The sequence below is a fragment of the Pezoporus flaviventris genome, unplaced genomic scaffold (genome assembly GCF_033815535.1).
Source record: "Pezoporus flaviventris isolate CSIRO_AGI_PZ_B2104156 unplaced genomic scaffold, CSIRO_AGI_Pfla_v1 ptg000043l, whole genome shotgun sequence".
In the NCBI taxonomy this organism is placed as follows: domain Eukaryota; kingdom Metazoa; phylum Chordata; class Aves; order Psittaciformes; family Psittacidae; genus Pezoporus; species Pezoporus flaviventris.
The window spans coordinates 1,887,294-1,904,607 of NW_026892591.1; the positions used below are offsets into that span (position 1 = coordinate 1,887,294).

The following is a 17,314-nucleotide window of genomic DNA, read 5'->3' on the forward strand; positions in this document are numbered from 1 at the left end:
TTAGCATTTTATGTGCCCAGTTTTGCTATTGCAAGGTTCAGTATCGGCAGCTTCTGAGGGAAATCTGCTCTTAGACCCACCTGTGCTGCCAGGTCAGGCCTCACCCCACAGCCCTCCTGTATCACCCTAAATGCCACCCCATACTTACTCATTAGCCTCAAATATTCGCTCCTCTTTAATACTCTCTCCTGAGAACTCTGTTCTTTTCCGTAGGCGCTCCGGACGTTTGTAAGGACCGGTCTGTCCTAAGACACTTTCATCTATCTCCTTCTTGACTGTTTCTACTCCCTGAAAGGACAACATCCCCGTTAGGTTCATTTACTGTTTCCCCCCATTCCCCAGAAACTGGAAAGCACTTCTGCTGAAGGAAGAAATAAATACATAAAGAGGCCACAGGTTATTCTCCTCTCCCTTAGTCACCAAATGCTTCTCTGCTGATGTCTACTGGCATGCACACCAGTACCAAGGCCTTCTGCTTAAGAAGTCAACAGTCTAGAACACCAACTGGATGGTTGTATGGGATCTACCCGAAGAAAAGAGTCCCATATATTCAGCTCCAACCCCCTACCATGGGCAGGGACCCCTTCCCCTAGAGCAGCTTGCTCCAAGCCCCTGTGTCCAACCTGGCCTTCAACACTGCCAGGGATGGGGCACCCTGTGCCAGCACCTCAGCACCCTCACAGGGAAGAGCTTCTGCCTAAGATCTAACCTGAACATGCCCTGTTTCAGTTTCAACCCATCACCCCTTGTCCTGTCGCTACAGACCCTGATGACGAATCCCCTCCAGCATCCTTGTAGCCCCCTTCAGATACCAGAAGGCTGCTCTGAGGTCACCACGCAGCTCTGGACACAGTCAAACCTTACAGCTGACAGGTACCTGAGAAATAGCTTTGAAGGCTGCTGTCCTGCCCAATTTCTCCCCTCCTTTTGTCACTGACTCTGCAGACTGCTTTGCTGTTTTTGCTGCTCCTTCCACACCTTCCTTTATCTTCCGGCCAATATCACTCCTACTGACTTCATCCAAACTCTGCAAGAAAACACAACATGAAAGAAAAGCTGAGGTCAGGTGAAACTGCTGGAAACTGATACTGAGTAACTCCTCTTTGGCATGAGGAGGTCTTTAGCATTCACACAGGACGAAACTAACCCAACCTAAGGTGAGCACACAGCTACATGTCACAGGGGAGACTGGCTGGGACACTATGGCTTGGCACTGCAGCATTGTCCAACACCTCTTTGCAGAACAGACTGGGCTGCTCATGGGACCACACACATCTGTAATAGCTGCTACCCAGAGGTTTTAACTCTTTTTTCCCTTGATATCTGCAAGAAGGACCAATGATGCCAGCATTTAGATAGCCAAGCCCTCCCCCTTGAAACAATCTGCTTCTTCAGAGCAGGTACAGGAGCAGTGGAGATGGCTCTCTGCTATGCAACTCTTGCTGCACAATCAGGAAACACTCTTCTCAATCCCACACCTTCATACCCATCACTTCAGCTGTTTTTACAGAGCCAGGACCTTGTATACAAGATGTTAAAAGGACTCTGCCAGCAGCTGGTCGCCCTTTTGTTCTGCACTGGCACACGTCAGATCCTCAGGGATCCTGGAATTGTCACCAGCAACAGGCAACCAACCCTGGATGGCTCACAAGCCACAGCTTCAGAGGAAGAGAAATGACAGGGTGCCAGTACCAAATGGTTTTCCCTGGTTATCAATGGCATTTGGCTGATGAAGATGCTCACAGCACCTTCAACAGCACTGAAAAGATACCAGTTATGTCCCCCTCAGCAAAGAGCTTTATGTCCAGCTCGTAACTACACGCAGCTAAGCCACACCAAAGCACATTTACACAGATGGAGAGTGAAGGAGCAGAGCAGAACGTGGGGACCGGCTTCTTCCACAGCTGCCTTTTACCTCTTTCACTGTCCCAGTTATTTCTCCAAGTTTCTTTTTAATCACTTCTGAGGTCTTCACTGTTTCAGATTCAATGGTTTTCTGTGGGGAAAAGAAAACATGCTGCAGGTAACTGAGAAGGGAAAACACTCAAGCCCAGTTTAGCACACAGCACAGCCCCTTAATGCTGCCACTGAGAGCAAAAGGGCTCCACCATAGGGAGCATCCTCCTTGAGGAACTACCATCAGAGGGGCATTTATGCAACTTGTGCTGTTTATAGCTCTTCAAAGACTGCAAAATAAGGGTTTAAATTCTAATGCCTCCTTCTTTCATCTGCTCATTATTTGGGAAGTCCAGTGAAGGGGCTGCTGGAAAGATTTTCCACTCAATCCCAGTATTTCCAGCCAAGCAGAACTTCCCATGAGAACAGACATGCTGAATTCAGGTCATCTGCACAAAGATTCAAATCTACATTCACAATGGTAACAGCTCAGTGAGTGGGCAATGAAAGCACCAAAGGGATTCCTGACTTACATATTTCCTCCTCGCTTCTCGAAGAGCATCAGATTCTTCCAGCTTTTTAGCTTCATCTCGGAATTTCTTAATGCTTTCTTTCATCTCCTTGTTTTTCGCTAATTCCTGTTTGATGTTCTCCACAAAGCCTGATATAAAACCCTTTCTTCCTCCCGAAGAGTAGCATCTAGACTAAAGAAAAGCATTCCATGTTGTAGGATCCAACAAGACATTAAATCAGACAGGAGTCAAAGCCAGCAGCTAGATTTACTTAAACCAAGCACTGAGTCACTTCTAACAGAGTAAATGTTGTGGGGAATACAAAGCCACCTTGAAAAAGCAGCAGCTTAACCTCAAAAGAGCCAATGTCCAACACTTGATCAAATACATCTTAACAAGTAGAAACTTTCCACCTACAGCTGGTGATTCTCAGAGATCCATCCCAATCGAGCAGATCAATGCTCTGATGAGAAAGCACTTTTGACCTGAAATAAGAAGTCGGCTGTTAACCAACCTGATGGGTCTCTAAACCAGGCGGGCTCATGCCATACACTGTACCCCTGGGGACTGCAGGAACTGGGTATCTTCTGGATATCAGCCACATGCCATTGATGAGACATTTCTGCAACAAAAAGGGAAGGTTTGGTGTACAATACAAGAGGACAGAAACCCAGAAGAGCCCAAAAAGAAAAGAAAGAACACCGCAAACAGACAATATTCATTGTGCTCCTGAGAAAACATCCCAAAGTGCTGCCAAGAAACACTGGAGGCTGATTGTAAAATCACAGCATCCCAGCCTGGGCTGGGTTGGAAGGGACCTTAAAGCTCCTCCAGCTCCAACCCCTGCCAGGGCAGGGACCCCTTCCACTGGAGCAGCTTGCTCCAAGCCCCTGTGTCCTGCCCCTGAGCACTGCCAGGGATGGGGCAGCCACAGCTCCCCTGGGCACCCTGTGCCAGCGCCTCAGCACCCTCACAGGGCAGAGCTTCTGCCTCAGAGCTCATCTCAGCCTCCCCTACTGAAGTTTAAACTTTGGGCAGAAAACACCAACCACCTGCACTGCCCATGGCACCACACAGCGGGTTTTAAAGCCGCAACCTCTGCATTCAGCTCAACACTTGTGTACATTCAAGCTTGGCAAGAGCCCGGTAGAGCCGGGCTGCAGCGGCCTGGGCTCGCCCTGCGCTGAACGGCGACAAAGGAGCCACGGCCCGGTTCCAGCCGCGCCGCAGCCCTCACAGAGCCCCGGGCAGGGCCCGAGCCGCAGCTCCGGGGCGGGAAGGGAGCCGGTAACCGGTAACCGGTACCCGCACCTCGGCACCGGCCGCGCCGAGCACTCCCCGCGCGGCCCAGCGCGCTCAGCCCCGCGCTCCCCCTCACGGCATCCCCGGCTCGGTACCGCGGCCCAGCGCTGCCTCCCGCCGCCCCTCGGCCATCAGCGGAGCCGGACCGAGCCCCCGAGCGGAGGCGGTCGCGGTCCCAGTCCCGGTCCCGGCCCCGCTCTCACCCGACAACCGCCGGCCGCCGCCGCCGCCATCTTCCAGCGCAGCGTGTGACCTTCGGGCGGCGCCGCGCAGTGACGTCATGGAGCGCGCTGCCCACGTGCACCGGGGCAGGAGGCGCGGAGGGCCCGGGGGTGCGGGCGGTGCCCTACGGAGCGGTCCCCGGGGGTTCCCCCTGGCCCGGGTCCGGGTCCCGCAGCGCTGAGTGCGGGGCTGGCGGGCAGGGGGAAGGACGTGGGGCTGCGGGAGCGAGGCCAGAGGAGGCCACGGAGCTGCCGCGAGGGCTGGAGCAGCTCTGCTCTGGAGCCAGGCTGAGAGAGCTGGGCTGGGGAAGCCTGGAGAAGAGAAGGCTCCTGAAGGGGAGACCTGAGAGCAGCTCCAGTGCCTGAAGGGGTGCAGGAAACCTGGAGAGGGGCTTGGGACAAGGGATGTAGGGACAGGCCAAGGGGAATGGCTTGAACCTGCCAGAGGGGAGACTGAGATGAGCTCTGAGGCAGAAGCTCTTCCCTGGGAGGGTGCTGAGGCGCTGGCACAGGGTGCCCAGAGAAGCTGTGGCTCCCCCATCCCTGGCAGTGTTCAAGGCCAGGTTGGACACAGGGGCTTGGAGCAAGCTGCTCCAGTGGAAGGGGTCCCTGCCCGTGGCAGGGGTTGGAGCTGGATGAGCTTTAAGGTCCCTTCCACCCCACACCACTCCATGGTTCTAGAAATCCTGTCTTGGGTATAAAGCTTCATCACTCCTGGCACAAGAACTCCCTCTCAGAAAGACCCACTTTTACTATTTGTACTGTTAAAAACATGTTTGTTGCAGTTGGTGAAATATTCCACCTTCTGCCTTCCCCCTGCTGCACCTCACCCTGCCTGGGACCTGGAAACCTCCACTATAAGGAGCTCTTTTAAATCCCTTTTCAGTTCAGGCCTTCAGAATGGCACTGACACACCTGAAGGTAGAGGATATGTATTTATTGTTCCTTTTGCTTTGAAATGAGCAGCGCCACTGGAGCAAAATGAAAGTACCAGCCTTGCACCAAGAGTGGGTATTGCTTAAGTCTGAACACAGGACAGGGAGGTCCCCTGCACACCAAAGCCATCCAAACCCCAACACCAGTGTGCATCATGTTAAAGACGCAATGGCGAGGAACAGTCTTTCTTGACACTTCACAGGACACAAGTTCTAGTTTACTGAAGTTACAGAGAGCTTTGCAAGCAGAGGAGGTGCTGCCAGGACCAGATGCTGCGTCTGAAATCTTGAGTTTCATTTATTATCAAAGTCATTACTGTTTACATCTGTAATGTCAACGAGATGCCACAACTACAAAAAAAGATTGTGCACGTTGCAGTTCCAATGCAAAAACCCAGTAAAATGGAAATCCATTCGTTAAAAAAGTAATTAAAATTACTCCAAGAAAGCAACTGAATCTTTTCTTTTTTAAACACCTTTACATCCAGTCAAATTAAAATGGTTAACAAGGAAAAAAAAAAAAGTACAAATTCCAAAAGTGTGGAAGCAGTGTTAAAAAGGCAATTCCTGCTTAAGCATTCCTGTCAATTCGCACGTCAATCTCCCTGCCCCGGAGCTGGATCCCGTTCATCATGCGGCAGGCACGCTCGGCCACCTCCGGGGACTCAAACCTCACCACCCCACAGCCTTTGGACTTCCCATTCTCCATCTTGATGTCAGCGTATAGCACGTGGCCTGGGGAGGAGAAGAGAACGGGTTTGTTGAACCTTCTCTACCTTTAAGCGTGCCCAGTGGTTGATTCTGGTGTCTGAAGGGGGCTACGGGGATGCTGGAGGGGACTCGTCATCAGGGGCTGGAGCAATAGGACAAGGGGTGATGGGTTCAAACTGAACAGGGGAAGTTCACATTAGATCTTAGGCAGAAGCTCTCCCCTGTGAGGGTGCTGAGGCGCTGGCACAGGGTGCCCAGAGAAGCTGTGGCTGCCCCATCCCTGGCAGTGTTCAAGGCCAGGTTGGACACAGGGGCTTGGAGCAAGCTGCTCTAGGGGAAGGTGTCCCTGCAAGTGGTAGGGGGTTGGGACTGGATGAGCTTTAAGGTCCCTTCCACCCAAAGCAGTCTAGGATTTCATGAGTCTATGGTTTAGAACTTCAGGCTGCAGGACAGCTTTCCCAAACTGCTGTTTTAAAGGAGCATGCTTGGTTTAAGAGATGAATTAATTCAGTGTTTCTCTTGATTCTCACTCCAGCAGCAGCAGGTGAATGGAGCACCCACAAAGAGGCTGTCTGCATGATAAACCAGCCCAAGATGGAGAAGGGCACCAATACTTAGAGAAAGGAGGGTGTTAATGGATCATCAATTGCTTCCCAACACTCAGAACAGACATCCTCACATGGCTTGACAAATGTTAAGATCTAGCATTTCAGTAAGTCTGAGTGAAACTTCAGTTCAAGATACTGGTGTTGGGGACACAGAGACCCAGGAACTGCTGTTTAATTCCTATTCCAGAGTGACAACCAGCAATAAAATAACTTACCACATTCATTAAATTTATCTTTCAGCATTTTCCATGTAAAATCAAAAGGCAGCTGTGAAAAAGAGAAGAACAGACCATTACTGAGGAGCTCCTGAACAGCTTGCAGGCACTGCCAGCTCTTCAGAACACGTTTTCCATCCCGGGACTTAGCTCTGGTCCCATTAAGGAAATGGCTTCAGCTCACAACAGCTGGAACTGCCCCTCTGGCTGCAGTCAGTACTGGATGTTGTGACTGGAGCACAGAGATGAACGTGTCAGTACTGATCAATTGCACGATGAGTGAAGGACAGGTAGGAAAGGGGCTACTCACGTTTCTCACAAATATCTGACACGCTTTCCTGGCCACCCCAGGTGCAGGTCCTCCAGTTCCTCCAAGGGAGCCTGCAAAGTTGCCTGCAAAGTTTCCACGTTCCATGTCCATTGTTCTCTCAAAATTGCTTCCCATGGGCAGTCCCATTCGCTCTATGCCTGCTCCCATGCCCTGCCCCATCGCAGGGCCCATCCTCTCCATATTAGTGGCTCCAATGCGCTCCAAGCCCATCCTCTCCATGCCAGCAGCTCCCATACGATCTATTCCTATTCTTTCCATAGGAGCAGCACCTATGCGATCCAAACCGGCTGGCATCCTCTCTATCACCTGACCCATTCCAGTTCCCATTCCAGCAGGGACCATACGCTCGATGCCTATACCCATTCTATCCATGCCAGAGCCCATCCGTTCTACGCCTGATCCCATTCTGTCCATAGTGGTGCCAACGCGGTCGATGCCAGCCCCCATCCTCTCGATGCCAAAGCCTATGCCAGAGCCCATCCGTTCCATGCCAGATCCCATCCTCTCAATAGCTGGGCCCATCCTCTCGATGTTGGGAGCAATGTGATCTATGCCTAGAGGGGCCATTCGGTCAATTCCTGACCCCATCCTCTCCACGTTGGAGCCCATGCGATCTAAAACAAGCCCCATCCTGTCCATTTCTGAGCCTACTCTCTCCATCCCATGCCCCATCCCGGAAGGGATTCTTTCTATTCCTGCGCCCATACGATCAATGCCAGGTGCCATCCTCTCAATCCCAGGAATGCTGGCATTTCCACCACCTGGAACACAACACACAGGTTATCAGTAATCACACAGTGACAAACCATAACCCTAATGCATGCTGAGACAACTGAAATGCTTTAAGCTTCCTCATGACCCTAAAGCAACTGCCCACGACATGCTCTGCTGCTGCAGGATGTGAAGCAAAGGATGGTAAGAAGAGTTCTGTTGTTGATTACACACACCCCATAGTGACTACAACCTGTTCAAGGTCAGGTTGGATGGGGCTTGGAGGAGCCTGGTCTAGCGGAAGGTGTTGGAAGGGGGTTGGAACTGGATGATATTAAGGTCCCTTCCAACCCAAACCATTCCATGATTCTATGATCTTGTCCCAACTATAGTTTGGACAGAGGAGCTTGAGGAGCTTAACTTGGGTACACACAAAGAAAGCCTTCCCCCCCCAAAAAGAGAATTCTGAAGGCATTTGCAAACCTGGGAGAAGATCAGGTGGCAAAAGCTGTGTTTTAAATATACTCTTAGCTGGTAGCTGTCCTGTGCAGCACACTGCAGAATACACAGCAATAGTGAGTAGTAGCTCAAATTACAGTTCAAATAGAGACTGCTTGGAAGAGGAGTGAAGCCACATCCTCCTTGCCATACAGCTCAAAGATTACTTCAGCCAAGCCAGGGAGAGACTTCTACAAGCAAACCTTCCCCAACCCTGAGAGCCCTCCTATCACTAGACCTCCGAGAGAAAGAAAGCCATTCCCTCACTAGACCCACAGCACAATAACTATTACAGCCACAAAGCATGCTTGGCCTTTTCATGTGCAAAGGAACACCAAAAGGCTGCCTGGGCCCACTGGGTTCCTGCATCTGCCATATAAAATCCCTTGACTGAGTTGTCCTGCCTCTGCTGCAGAGCCTTTGCTGTGATTCCTCCACTAAAGGATCACTCCTCTATGGTTTAGGCCATTTTGCTGTTATATGAAGGCTTTGAGCTTATCTAGCAAAAGAAGTTTAGCACTGCAGCACTGTAAGAAGAAAATCATGGAGTCTGATTTCTGCTTGATGGGGAAAAAGCCTTGTAGAAAGTGTGTACTTCAGTTACCTACATATATTTAGTGAAGAGGAAAAAGATACGTAACTCTGAATTGAGCTTATGCTCAAGGAAACCAAAGTGTGCCCATTTACAAGCAGCACTTGGGCCAATTTTAGAGTCATCCGAGTTGTATCAGAAACTCAGTTTCTTTACAACTGAATTTCAAGTTAACAGAGCACAGCAGTGAGAGCATCACCAGAGCTGTGTGTACACACAGGACAGACCCTCATATAAGACATGAAAAACGTTCATGTTCTGAGTCTTCCCACAAAGCACCATCAATCCCTTTTTTCCCATCTCAAAGCTGCTGCAGAGCAGCACTGTGCCGTTCCTGCTCACTTCAAATACCATTTTACACATTCCCTACATTGACAGTCTTCCTTTTCCCACTGGGATTTAAAAGGCAAGACAGAAGAACACTAATTTTAGTGCTGCAGATGAGCGTATTCTCTTCAATCAGCTGACAGGTCTGATGGGCTTCCCAAAATGTCTGGGAAGAAGGGAAGGAAATTAAGGTTTTGCTGTAATAGCCTTCCTACCACCTAGCCTCAAGTTCTGTTCTAGTGACACGATTGGGTCACAGATTACTCAGAACCTTCCTCTTTGCCATGCATGTGTACAGGAGTTTAGCATGAAGCTTCAAGACATGAGACAGTGTGTCAAGGCTGCCCAAAGGTTTTCTGTCACTTCTGACATTCCATTCACAGCACCACAGATGGATCTAGTGGATCCACCTGCCTCCTGTACAGCTCTCAGGGGGTTGATCAAAACCAGACTATCACAGCAAAGGTATATAAAATATAGGCTGGTTTGTTGTAACAACACATGCCCAATTGGTACATACAGTTTGGGTAGGAGAAGCAGGTAGTGGAAGGGTATAGCTCAGTGTACTCACCTATTCCTCTCTCCAAGGTATCTCCAAAACTACGAGACATTCCCATTTCATTTCTTCCAAATTCTCTTTCGAATCCTCCACCCATGGCACGATCCATGTCTGCAAAGACCAAGTTTGAGATGTCCTACATGGCTCCCAAGAGAATGTTTTAATGTGGTATCAGTTTTAAAGATTAAGATCAAGGCAAGGTTGTTCTTATGTTCTCCTGAGCATTTTACCATGGCTTCTTGAGATGCAAAACCCAACCCAACACAGGACTCGTCTCTGCATGGACAAACACACTTGAGGTGGCCACTTTGCTCTGGAGCCACCTTTCTGGTGCATAGAGAGAGTGGTTTCTCTCTTCTTAAACTAGTCCTTAAAGACAACCCCAGTGATTCACTCATGGCCTCTGAGCTGCAAAAAAAGCTTTCAGGAACACAGCTCAAGAGTGGGATACAACAACCCCCAATGCCTACCGCTCATTCTGCCCATGTTCATTCCAGCTGGGAAGCGGCCAATGTTCTCAATGCCGAAGGGACCCTCCATTCCTGAAAGAGAACATTTTTCAGGGATTTTTTAGCAATACATTTCAACTTAACTCCACGCTTTCCCCACCAGCTGCTTTCACAGAACATTCCCACGGGCACCAAGACAACTCGGTACCACAGACTCACAAACCCCAAAGTTTGGTCAGACTTTGGTCCCAACACACATGACAAACACTGGTTGTGTTTTAGGTGAGGTATGAACCCTGCCCCATACACCTACAGCAGCTTTAGTCCTCCTCAAAAAGGGACAAGTTACTGCTAAATCAGTGATGATCTCAAAGAACACAAATGCTGCCAGATACACAGCTACGTTAACACGACTTGCAGAAAGTCCAAGCTAGAGACATGCCAAAAAACACAGCTTACCTCCCATTTTATTCATTCCAAAGCCCATGCCTTCCATTCCCATTCCTCAAAATAAAAGAGAAAACTTTATATAGCAGATGTAATTCCACAACACTTAGCCATTAGCAGAAAACCAAGACCATACAACATGTCCACAGCTTACATGGGATAACTCTGAGGAGATTGCAACATTCCTTCTCAGAAAACAAAGCAGCAAAGGGGGAAAAAAAAAACCCATAGGCATTTATCAATTGAAAGCTGAATGTGTGCTACTTTTTAGGTGGCTCTTTCAAAACTTGTGCTATTGAAACAGATCCTCAACAAAAGATTTGCAAGCCCACTAATCGGTGTTAAAAGTGAGAGATGGTTTTCAAAGTTTCCTGTATGATTTGCAGTGTCTGCTGCTCATGCTCAAGAGTCAGAAAATGAGAGCTGTGCCTTGACCACAGTGAAAAAAAAAAAAATAAAAATGGAGCAGTTGGTTAAATTCAGGTTTTCATTATCAAGCTCATGACTTAGCCCAACAGAAACTCATTTGGCTTTAACACTCCTAATACACTTGGACTTTTTGTGTAGGCAGAACAAAGCTAGCTACCTTCTACACAGCTTAAAGCTCTCATGAAACAAAAGCATAGGAGTAATCTTCTTACCTCCAGGTCCCATGTTGCCCATTCCCATGCCTTTGTTTAAATGATTTGCATCAATAGGTTGACCTCCAGGTCCTAATCCCATGCCAATACCACCAAGACCATCTGAAGGAAATATTCAGATATCAAAAAAGCCTTCTTTCCATAGTTTGACAAAACAGCAAGTTTTATTCTTAAGTAATTGACTTCCATTCTCCAAAAAGCTTGCTGTGTTCCCACTTTGGGGCATGTACTTAAAGCATGAAAGTGTAGAGTAAATCAGAGTAGATGTGTCTTGAAATAGACTAAAAACTAGCTCAATTTTTCCTCATCATCCATTTGCCACCTTATTGCTGAGAAAGCTTGGTTGGTTGGGTTTAGGCTGACTCCTGAAAAATAACTGGCTAGAACACTGCTTGTTTTGTGCAACTCCTCGATCTAAGGAGAAAAGAGTGGGCAATTTAGGATAAAGATCTTCTAACCTTTGCACAATGTTACCCTTGGCTGACAATTGGTTTATTTCCACCTTTGCCAAGGTTCTTTCCTTATAGAATTTAACCACAAAGTTCAACCTATGGTTCTGACAGCCACCTATGGAATTCAGAGCACACAGCCAGCCTCTTCTCTGAGCAAACAAAGCATATCATTCCCAGGCAGGATTTGGAATCTTCCTGTACCCCATTGAATTAAGGATTCCCGAGTCCAAAAAGCAAGAAAAAAAAAAAGCCCTCAGATTTTCCTTCATCAGGAAGGAATAGTTCTCTGCTTGCATTTGCAGCAAACACCTTAATGGCACCCTCTGCCTGTAAGAAGAGGACTTCCTCATTTCCAGCTCAGCATAATAAATACAGGACGTGTTGACTCTTGTTTTAAACCCAACACAAGATACCCCTTCCCCACCCCAAGAAAGGCCAAGAAACAGTTTTCCACTGGCATTTGTTGAGTTTTATAGAAAGAGAAAGAAACTGAAACCCAGGGACTTGCTCTTGAAGAAGAGGTGTATCATTACAGAGAGTCAAGGCAGCAGTAACCCCACAAACAATACTGCTGCTGAACAAGGCTTTGACAGAGACACAGGAAACTAATTCAGGGATGGGTTGGTTGATGATCACTACAGTTGTGTGAGCAGCACACCATAGGTTTGGTTCCCATCCTGAAGGAAACAGCAACCAGTTGGATGAACAGGATGACATTAACATCCCACTTCACATTTCTGCTGTATTTAAGTGTGAAGCCTGTGCTCTCCTGCCTCTAACTCTTCCCTTCCAACCCAGACTCTTCCTGTTCAATACTTTCAGTATCTCATCACAGCAGGGTTGAAGTTGGAAGGGACCTCTGGAGGTCTTCTACTCCAAGCCCACCAGCTCAAACAAGGCCACCTACAGCTGGGTGCCCAGGACCACCTCCAGAAAGATCTTGAGTACCTCCAAGGACGGAGACTCCACAGGCTCTCTGGGCAAGCCATGGCTCCAGTACTCAGTCACCCCCCCAGAAATGATTCTTTATATTCAGCTGGAGTCTCCTGTGTTTCAGTTACTGCCTCTTGCCCTGTCACTGGGCACCACTGACAAGGGTCTGGCTCCCTCTTCCTTACACCCTCCTCCAGGTATCTACATACACTGATAAGATCCCCTTTAGAAGTGTGAAGACCTGGAAGATTCTCAGGTCCTCAATTCAGCCCTTTCAGCTGAAGAACACCAGATATGAAGAATACCACCCCATAAAAGGAGGCACACCTTTCCCTACTGACTAATTACTTTGCCATTAAATCCCACTATTAACAGTGGTTTTACAAGGCATGGGGGTCTCTGAATTGCAACTGAGACATTTGGAAGCCTTAAGCATCCTGTTTAAGACAAGCTTCTAGCTATGAGCTGAAAGGAGTATCCAAAACGACAAGGCTGAGCAGCTCATTTCCCCCTTTGATACTAGTCAGACCATTTGGATCTCAGCTTTCCAAAGTCTGAACCAGAGTCTTAATGGGGCTGGCATCAGGCCCCAGTTGCTTAACAGCAAAATAAAACTAGTAACATGTTCAGTCATGGAGGAGAGACTTACGAGGGAGTTGCTGGGGTCGCTCTGGAGGGAAGAAGTCTCCCTTGGGAAAGGCTCGTTCATCCTGAAGACAATTCAACACATGGAAGTTTGCAAGAAAAGGAAGAAATTAGTTCCTGCCCTCTCCCCTTTTTCTTTTAAATTAAAACACAGCAACCTCAAGGTAAAGCAGTCTTTATTCTATTTATGATTGCGCTTCAGCAAAATAAGCAGAATTAACCCTCCCTGATGGTGCTGACATAACTAGGAATTAAGCAAGTCACAGAGTCATGAAATGGTCTGGGTTGGAAAGGAACTTCAAGCTCACCCAGTTCCAACCCCCTGCCACGGGCAGGAACACTTTCCACTAGAGCAGCTTGCTCCAAGCCCCATCCAGTCTGGCCTTGAACACTGCCAGGGATGGGGCAGCCACAGATTCTCTGGGCACCCTGTGCCAGCGCCTCAGCACCCTCACAGCGAAGAATTTTTTCCTTCTATCTGTCCTGAATCTCCTCTCAGTTTGAACTCATTGCCCCTTGTCCTACCAGTACAGTCCCTGATGAAGAGCCCCTCTTTGGCATCCAAAGTCACACACGCATGTGTCCCACCACAATAATTCAACCCGACCTTGAAACCGTCCATTGCCCAAAACCAGGAGCACATTTACCACTTCAGAAAGCAGGAAGAGTTTGAATGTACTCACCATTTTTACGTGCATCGGTCTGTCAAACAGCAGCTGCCCGTTAAACATTGCTGTGGTTTCATTAAGGATCATTACTCAAGACCTAGGACCAAAGTCTTAAAGCTTTAAGCACTGCCTGATGCAGAGAGCAAAAGCCCAGTCAAACCATCACCTCTCTAGGCCACTTCTTCAGCTATCAGTCACACATTATCAAATATCCTTCTGTTTGTTCTAGAACAAAAAAAGCTTTGAAACCCAGATAACTGAATAGTCAAAGAATGGCTTTTTCAAATTAAAATGGGAGGTAAAAGAAAACACCCTTCTGCTTAAGTTCATCAAGAGATCACTCAAAATATGACTCCAAACCAGCCTAGGTGTTCACATATCTCATCAGTAACTTTAGCCATGTAAAACAGGAGAAAATAGGCAAAAGTTCAATGTTTCCAACTCAACCAATAGCCAGATTTGGACGTAAGCCTCAGTAGTGAATCACATGAAATTGTTGAAGTCTCACTCCCACAACACTTTCCTTATAATGTGCACATGCAGAATGGAATGAACATTTAAACAGCACCTTAGGGAGGGAAAAGAGGGAAATATTTTCTTCCTTTCCATAGCACAGCTCATGCACACAGAAGTATGGTTTGGGATTTGTGGATTGCTATGTAACACACCAGTCAAACCATCTTACACAGCAAGTGGATTTGGTGTTTCTTTGTCTCCACCATAGGAATTGAAGACAAATCCTTTCTCAGCAGCTGCATTTTAGTACTAGCTACAGCCTAGAGTGAGAAATTGACTATTTGGGCTAGATATACATATATTCAGGTACGAAAGAGAATCAGCTTTGTTAATGATTCAGAGCCTATAACAACAATTCTTTCAAGATGGACCTTCCTGTTTTCCAGTTTTCATTTTCCATCCAGTGCAATGGGTTGGCTGTGTCAAGGCAACATCCTCACTTATAATACCACAGTTGAGATTTCCATCCTGCTTTGTTTGCCAAGTTATTTGCCTACTGTTTACCACCATTACTCTTCAAGGATACATATAGCTTGAACAGCCTCTATGGCTTGCTCGAAAGTGACAGTGCCGATGCCACGACTTTTGCCATCTTTATCTTCAAGTATGTCTGCCCGAACCACAACTCCAGCCATGCTGAACACCTCCTTCAGTTTCTTCCAACCAACCTTGTAATCCAACTGGAAGACAAGAAATATTGGGAATAGGAGAAAGATTTCCATCAAAACCCAGTTTTAATGCTCCTTTGTTTCCCTTCCTGCTACGAGGCAGCTTCAGAAACAAAGTCTTCACAGAGTTTACACAGCACTTACATTTGCAACGAAGACAGTGCTCCCAAGTCTTCCTGCCTGTAAAGCATGGATGATCTCATTGGGTATGTTGGGGTTGTTGAGGATACTGGGAGGGATACTGATCATGCCGGGGCCACCTGGGCCTGGACCAACCCCCATTCCACTGGCTGCTGCCATGACCTTCTGCATCGCTCTCCTGGCGTGCTCCCCATCAGGGTCCTGCAGACATAGAAACAACACACTCTGTTCCCTCTGTACTGCACTAAGTGCCTGGGTACTTACTGGCATGACTAAGACATGCAAAAGATGGGGTACCCTTTACCCAGGGCTTCCTGTTCTCTACAGACACCCCCAGCCAACCACTTCACCCATTACTGCCACTCCCACACCCCCTTCCCAGTTTATTTTCTCCTAAGCAGCATGCCAGCAGCCTTCAAGTTATCCCAACTCCTGCGCTTCCCCGGAGCCTGAAAGAGATTATTGTTCTATCATTCAAGACCAGCAATAAGCCTCAGTTACATCTGCTCCAAAGACGACAAACCCAGAATGGCACTGGAGAGGCTTCAGAAGACAAATGCCAACTAACTCAACAACTCATCGACCTTGCACCTGGACTTCTTGACAAGCCAGGATAGTGTCAACACCAAGAATATTGGTTTGGGCAACGCTTTCCCCATCCCCACTGGCTTTCTAAGCCCAAAACACCTTTTAATGCATCCCCCTATTACTCCATAATTTCATTATTTCAGGACACGCTGGAGAACAAGAAGCAAAGGATGAAGAATTCAAGGAAGGAAATAAGACTCATTTTTGTCACTTTATACTCATGACTGTAAGCGCCTTCACAATAAAAGGTGAACCTGTTGCTTAGGTTGGAAACATCACACTCTATTCAGTAAGCAAAATGCACCGACTGCTGGAAGAAGGCAAAATATCAAATAGAATCAGTCAGAAATACAGCTTCTTCTTCTTCTATTTGAGTTAATTTGAGTCTTGATCTGAATTTGAAGACTAAACAACAGCATGTTTTGAGACAGGAGCAAGGATAACTTCCACAGGAGTGTTTCAGCTACAGGGAATCACAGCAGTGTGAGACGGAGAACATATTAAAGTGAATCAAGTCACTTCAAGTTTAATTTTCTATTTCATTGTTAAAATAAGGTATCACTTTGTCATGGTTTAAGCGCAACCAGTAACTCGGAACCACGCAGCCGCTCGCTCACTCCTCCCACTTCTTCCTCCCCCAGCTCATGGAGGGATGAAGAAGAGAATCAAGAGAATGTAACTCCCACAGGCTGACATAAGAGCAGTCCAGTAACCAAGGTATAACACAAAAATCACTACTGCTGCCACCATTAACAATAACGATAAGGGAAATAACAAGGGGAGATAATACAACCGCTCACCACCTGCCGACCGATACCCAACCAGACCTGAGCAGCGATCTAGCCCTTCCAGATAACTGCCCCCAGTTTATATAGTGGGCATGACGTGCTGTGGTACGGAATACCCCTCGGGCTAGTTTGGGTCAGGTGTCCTGTCCCTGCTTCCTCCCAGCTCCCCCTCCTCCCTGGCAGAGCAAGAGACTCAGAAAGTCCTTGGTCGGAATAAACATTACTGAGCAACAACTAAAAACACCGGTGTTATCAGCGTTGTTCCCAGGCTGAAAGTCAAAAACACAGCACTGCACCAGCTACTAAGGAGGAGAAAAGTGACTACTAATACAGAACAGGAGGTGGCTTATTCCATTAAAATGGAAATGAATCTTGGAAGGATTTCAGAAATCAGCCTGTTCTATGGATTTGTGTGTAGAATACATTCGTTAGGATGCAGAATTAAAAGGGAAAGCAGTCAAGAATAAACAATATTTATGCATATTTCTCCTTGAAAACACTAAACAAGAAAGCAGACCTGCAGTTAAAGCCAAACTCTTGCTCTGTCCAAGCTGTGCCCCCATCAGCACCTACTCTTAAAAAAAAAAAAAAAATCAAGCTTAGTCTTGATCATCATGTCCAAACTCAACCTCAGCAGTATGTGCCAATGGTAACAAGTGGCTCACTGTGCATTTTCAATCTTATTTGATAAGAATAACTGACAAAAGTTAGGACTTATCTACAATGCCATAAATCCAAGAACTACCCCTTCACCTTCAAATTCAACATACTGAAAGAACAGATGCACGTCTTACTTCTTTCACTTTCAATGGTCTTCCACCAAGACTATGCTTGTTCAAAACCTCCGCAGCCTTTTTCATGCTTTCTTCCATCTTGAATTCAACAACACTGTGGGGATACAAGACAGCTAAGAACATTGCTGATCTCTGAAGAGTTTCCTCATTTCTTGCTATAAACTCA

At 47.4% G+C, this 17,314-nt stretch overlaps 2 protein-coding genes across 4 annotated transcripts in view; both read right to left on the minus strand.

Moving 5' to 3' along the window:
• TIMM44 (translocase of inner mitochondrial membrane 44) overlaps positions 1-17,314 on the minus strand; it is a 34,704-nt gene that overhangs the window by 4,879 nt on the left and 12,511 nt on the right. Inside the window, exons 1-6 of one of the 2 annotated variants that reach the window (XM_061466844.1) lie at positions 3,914-4,034; positions 2,923-3,030; positions 2,430-2,600; positions 1,916-1,996; positions 878-1,027; positions 149-288 (exon numbers count right to left, since the gene is read on the minus strand). In XM_061466844.1, the coding sequence (XP_061322828.1) occupies positions 149-288; positions 878-1,027; positions 1,916-1,996; positions 2,430-2,600; positions 2,923-3,030; positions 3,914-3,943 (680 nt within the window). In that variant the 5' untranslated portion in view covers positions 3,944-4,034. Of the gene's footprint in view, positions 1-148; positions 289-877; positions 1,028-1,915; positions 1,997-2,429; positions 2,601-2,922; positions 3,031-3,913; positions 4,035-17,314 lie in introns of those variants that run through there. The other variant, XM_061466845.1, reaches the window with a different exon arrangement.
• On the minus strand, positions 5,141-17,242 carry HNRNPM (heterogeneous nuclear ribonucleoprotein M). Of its 2 annotated transcripts, XM_061466843.1 has the most exons (13): positions 17,149-17,242; positions 14,982-15,179; positions 14,696-14,849; positions 13,669-13,718; positions 12,990-13,050; positions 10,956-11,057; positions 10,327-10,371; positions 9,889-9,960; positions 9,431-9,529; positions 7,926-7,997; positions 6,711-7,492; positions 6,401-6,452; positions 5,141-5,601 (listed from the first exon to the last, which is right to left on the minus strand). In XM_061466843.1, exons 1-13 carry the CDS (start codon positions 17,224-17,226, stop codon positions 5,438-5,440), a joined length of 1,929 nt encoding a protein of 642 aa, XP_061322827.1. In that variant the 5' UTR covers positions 17,227-17,242; the 3' UTR covers positions 5,141-5,437. The 2 variants fall into 2 exon arrangements, with proteins under 2 accessions (XP_061322827.1, XP_061322826.1); XM_061466842.1 differs by lacking the exon at positions 7,926-7,997.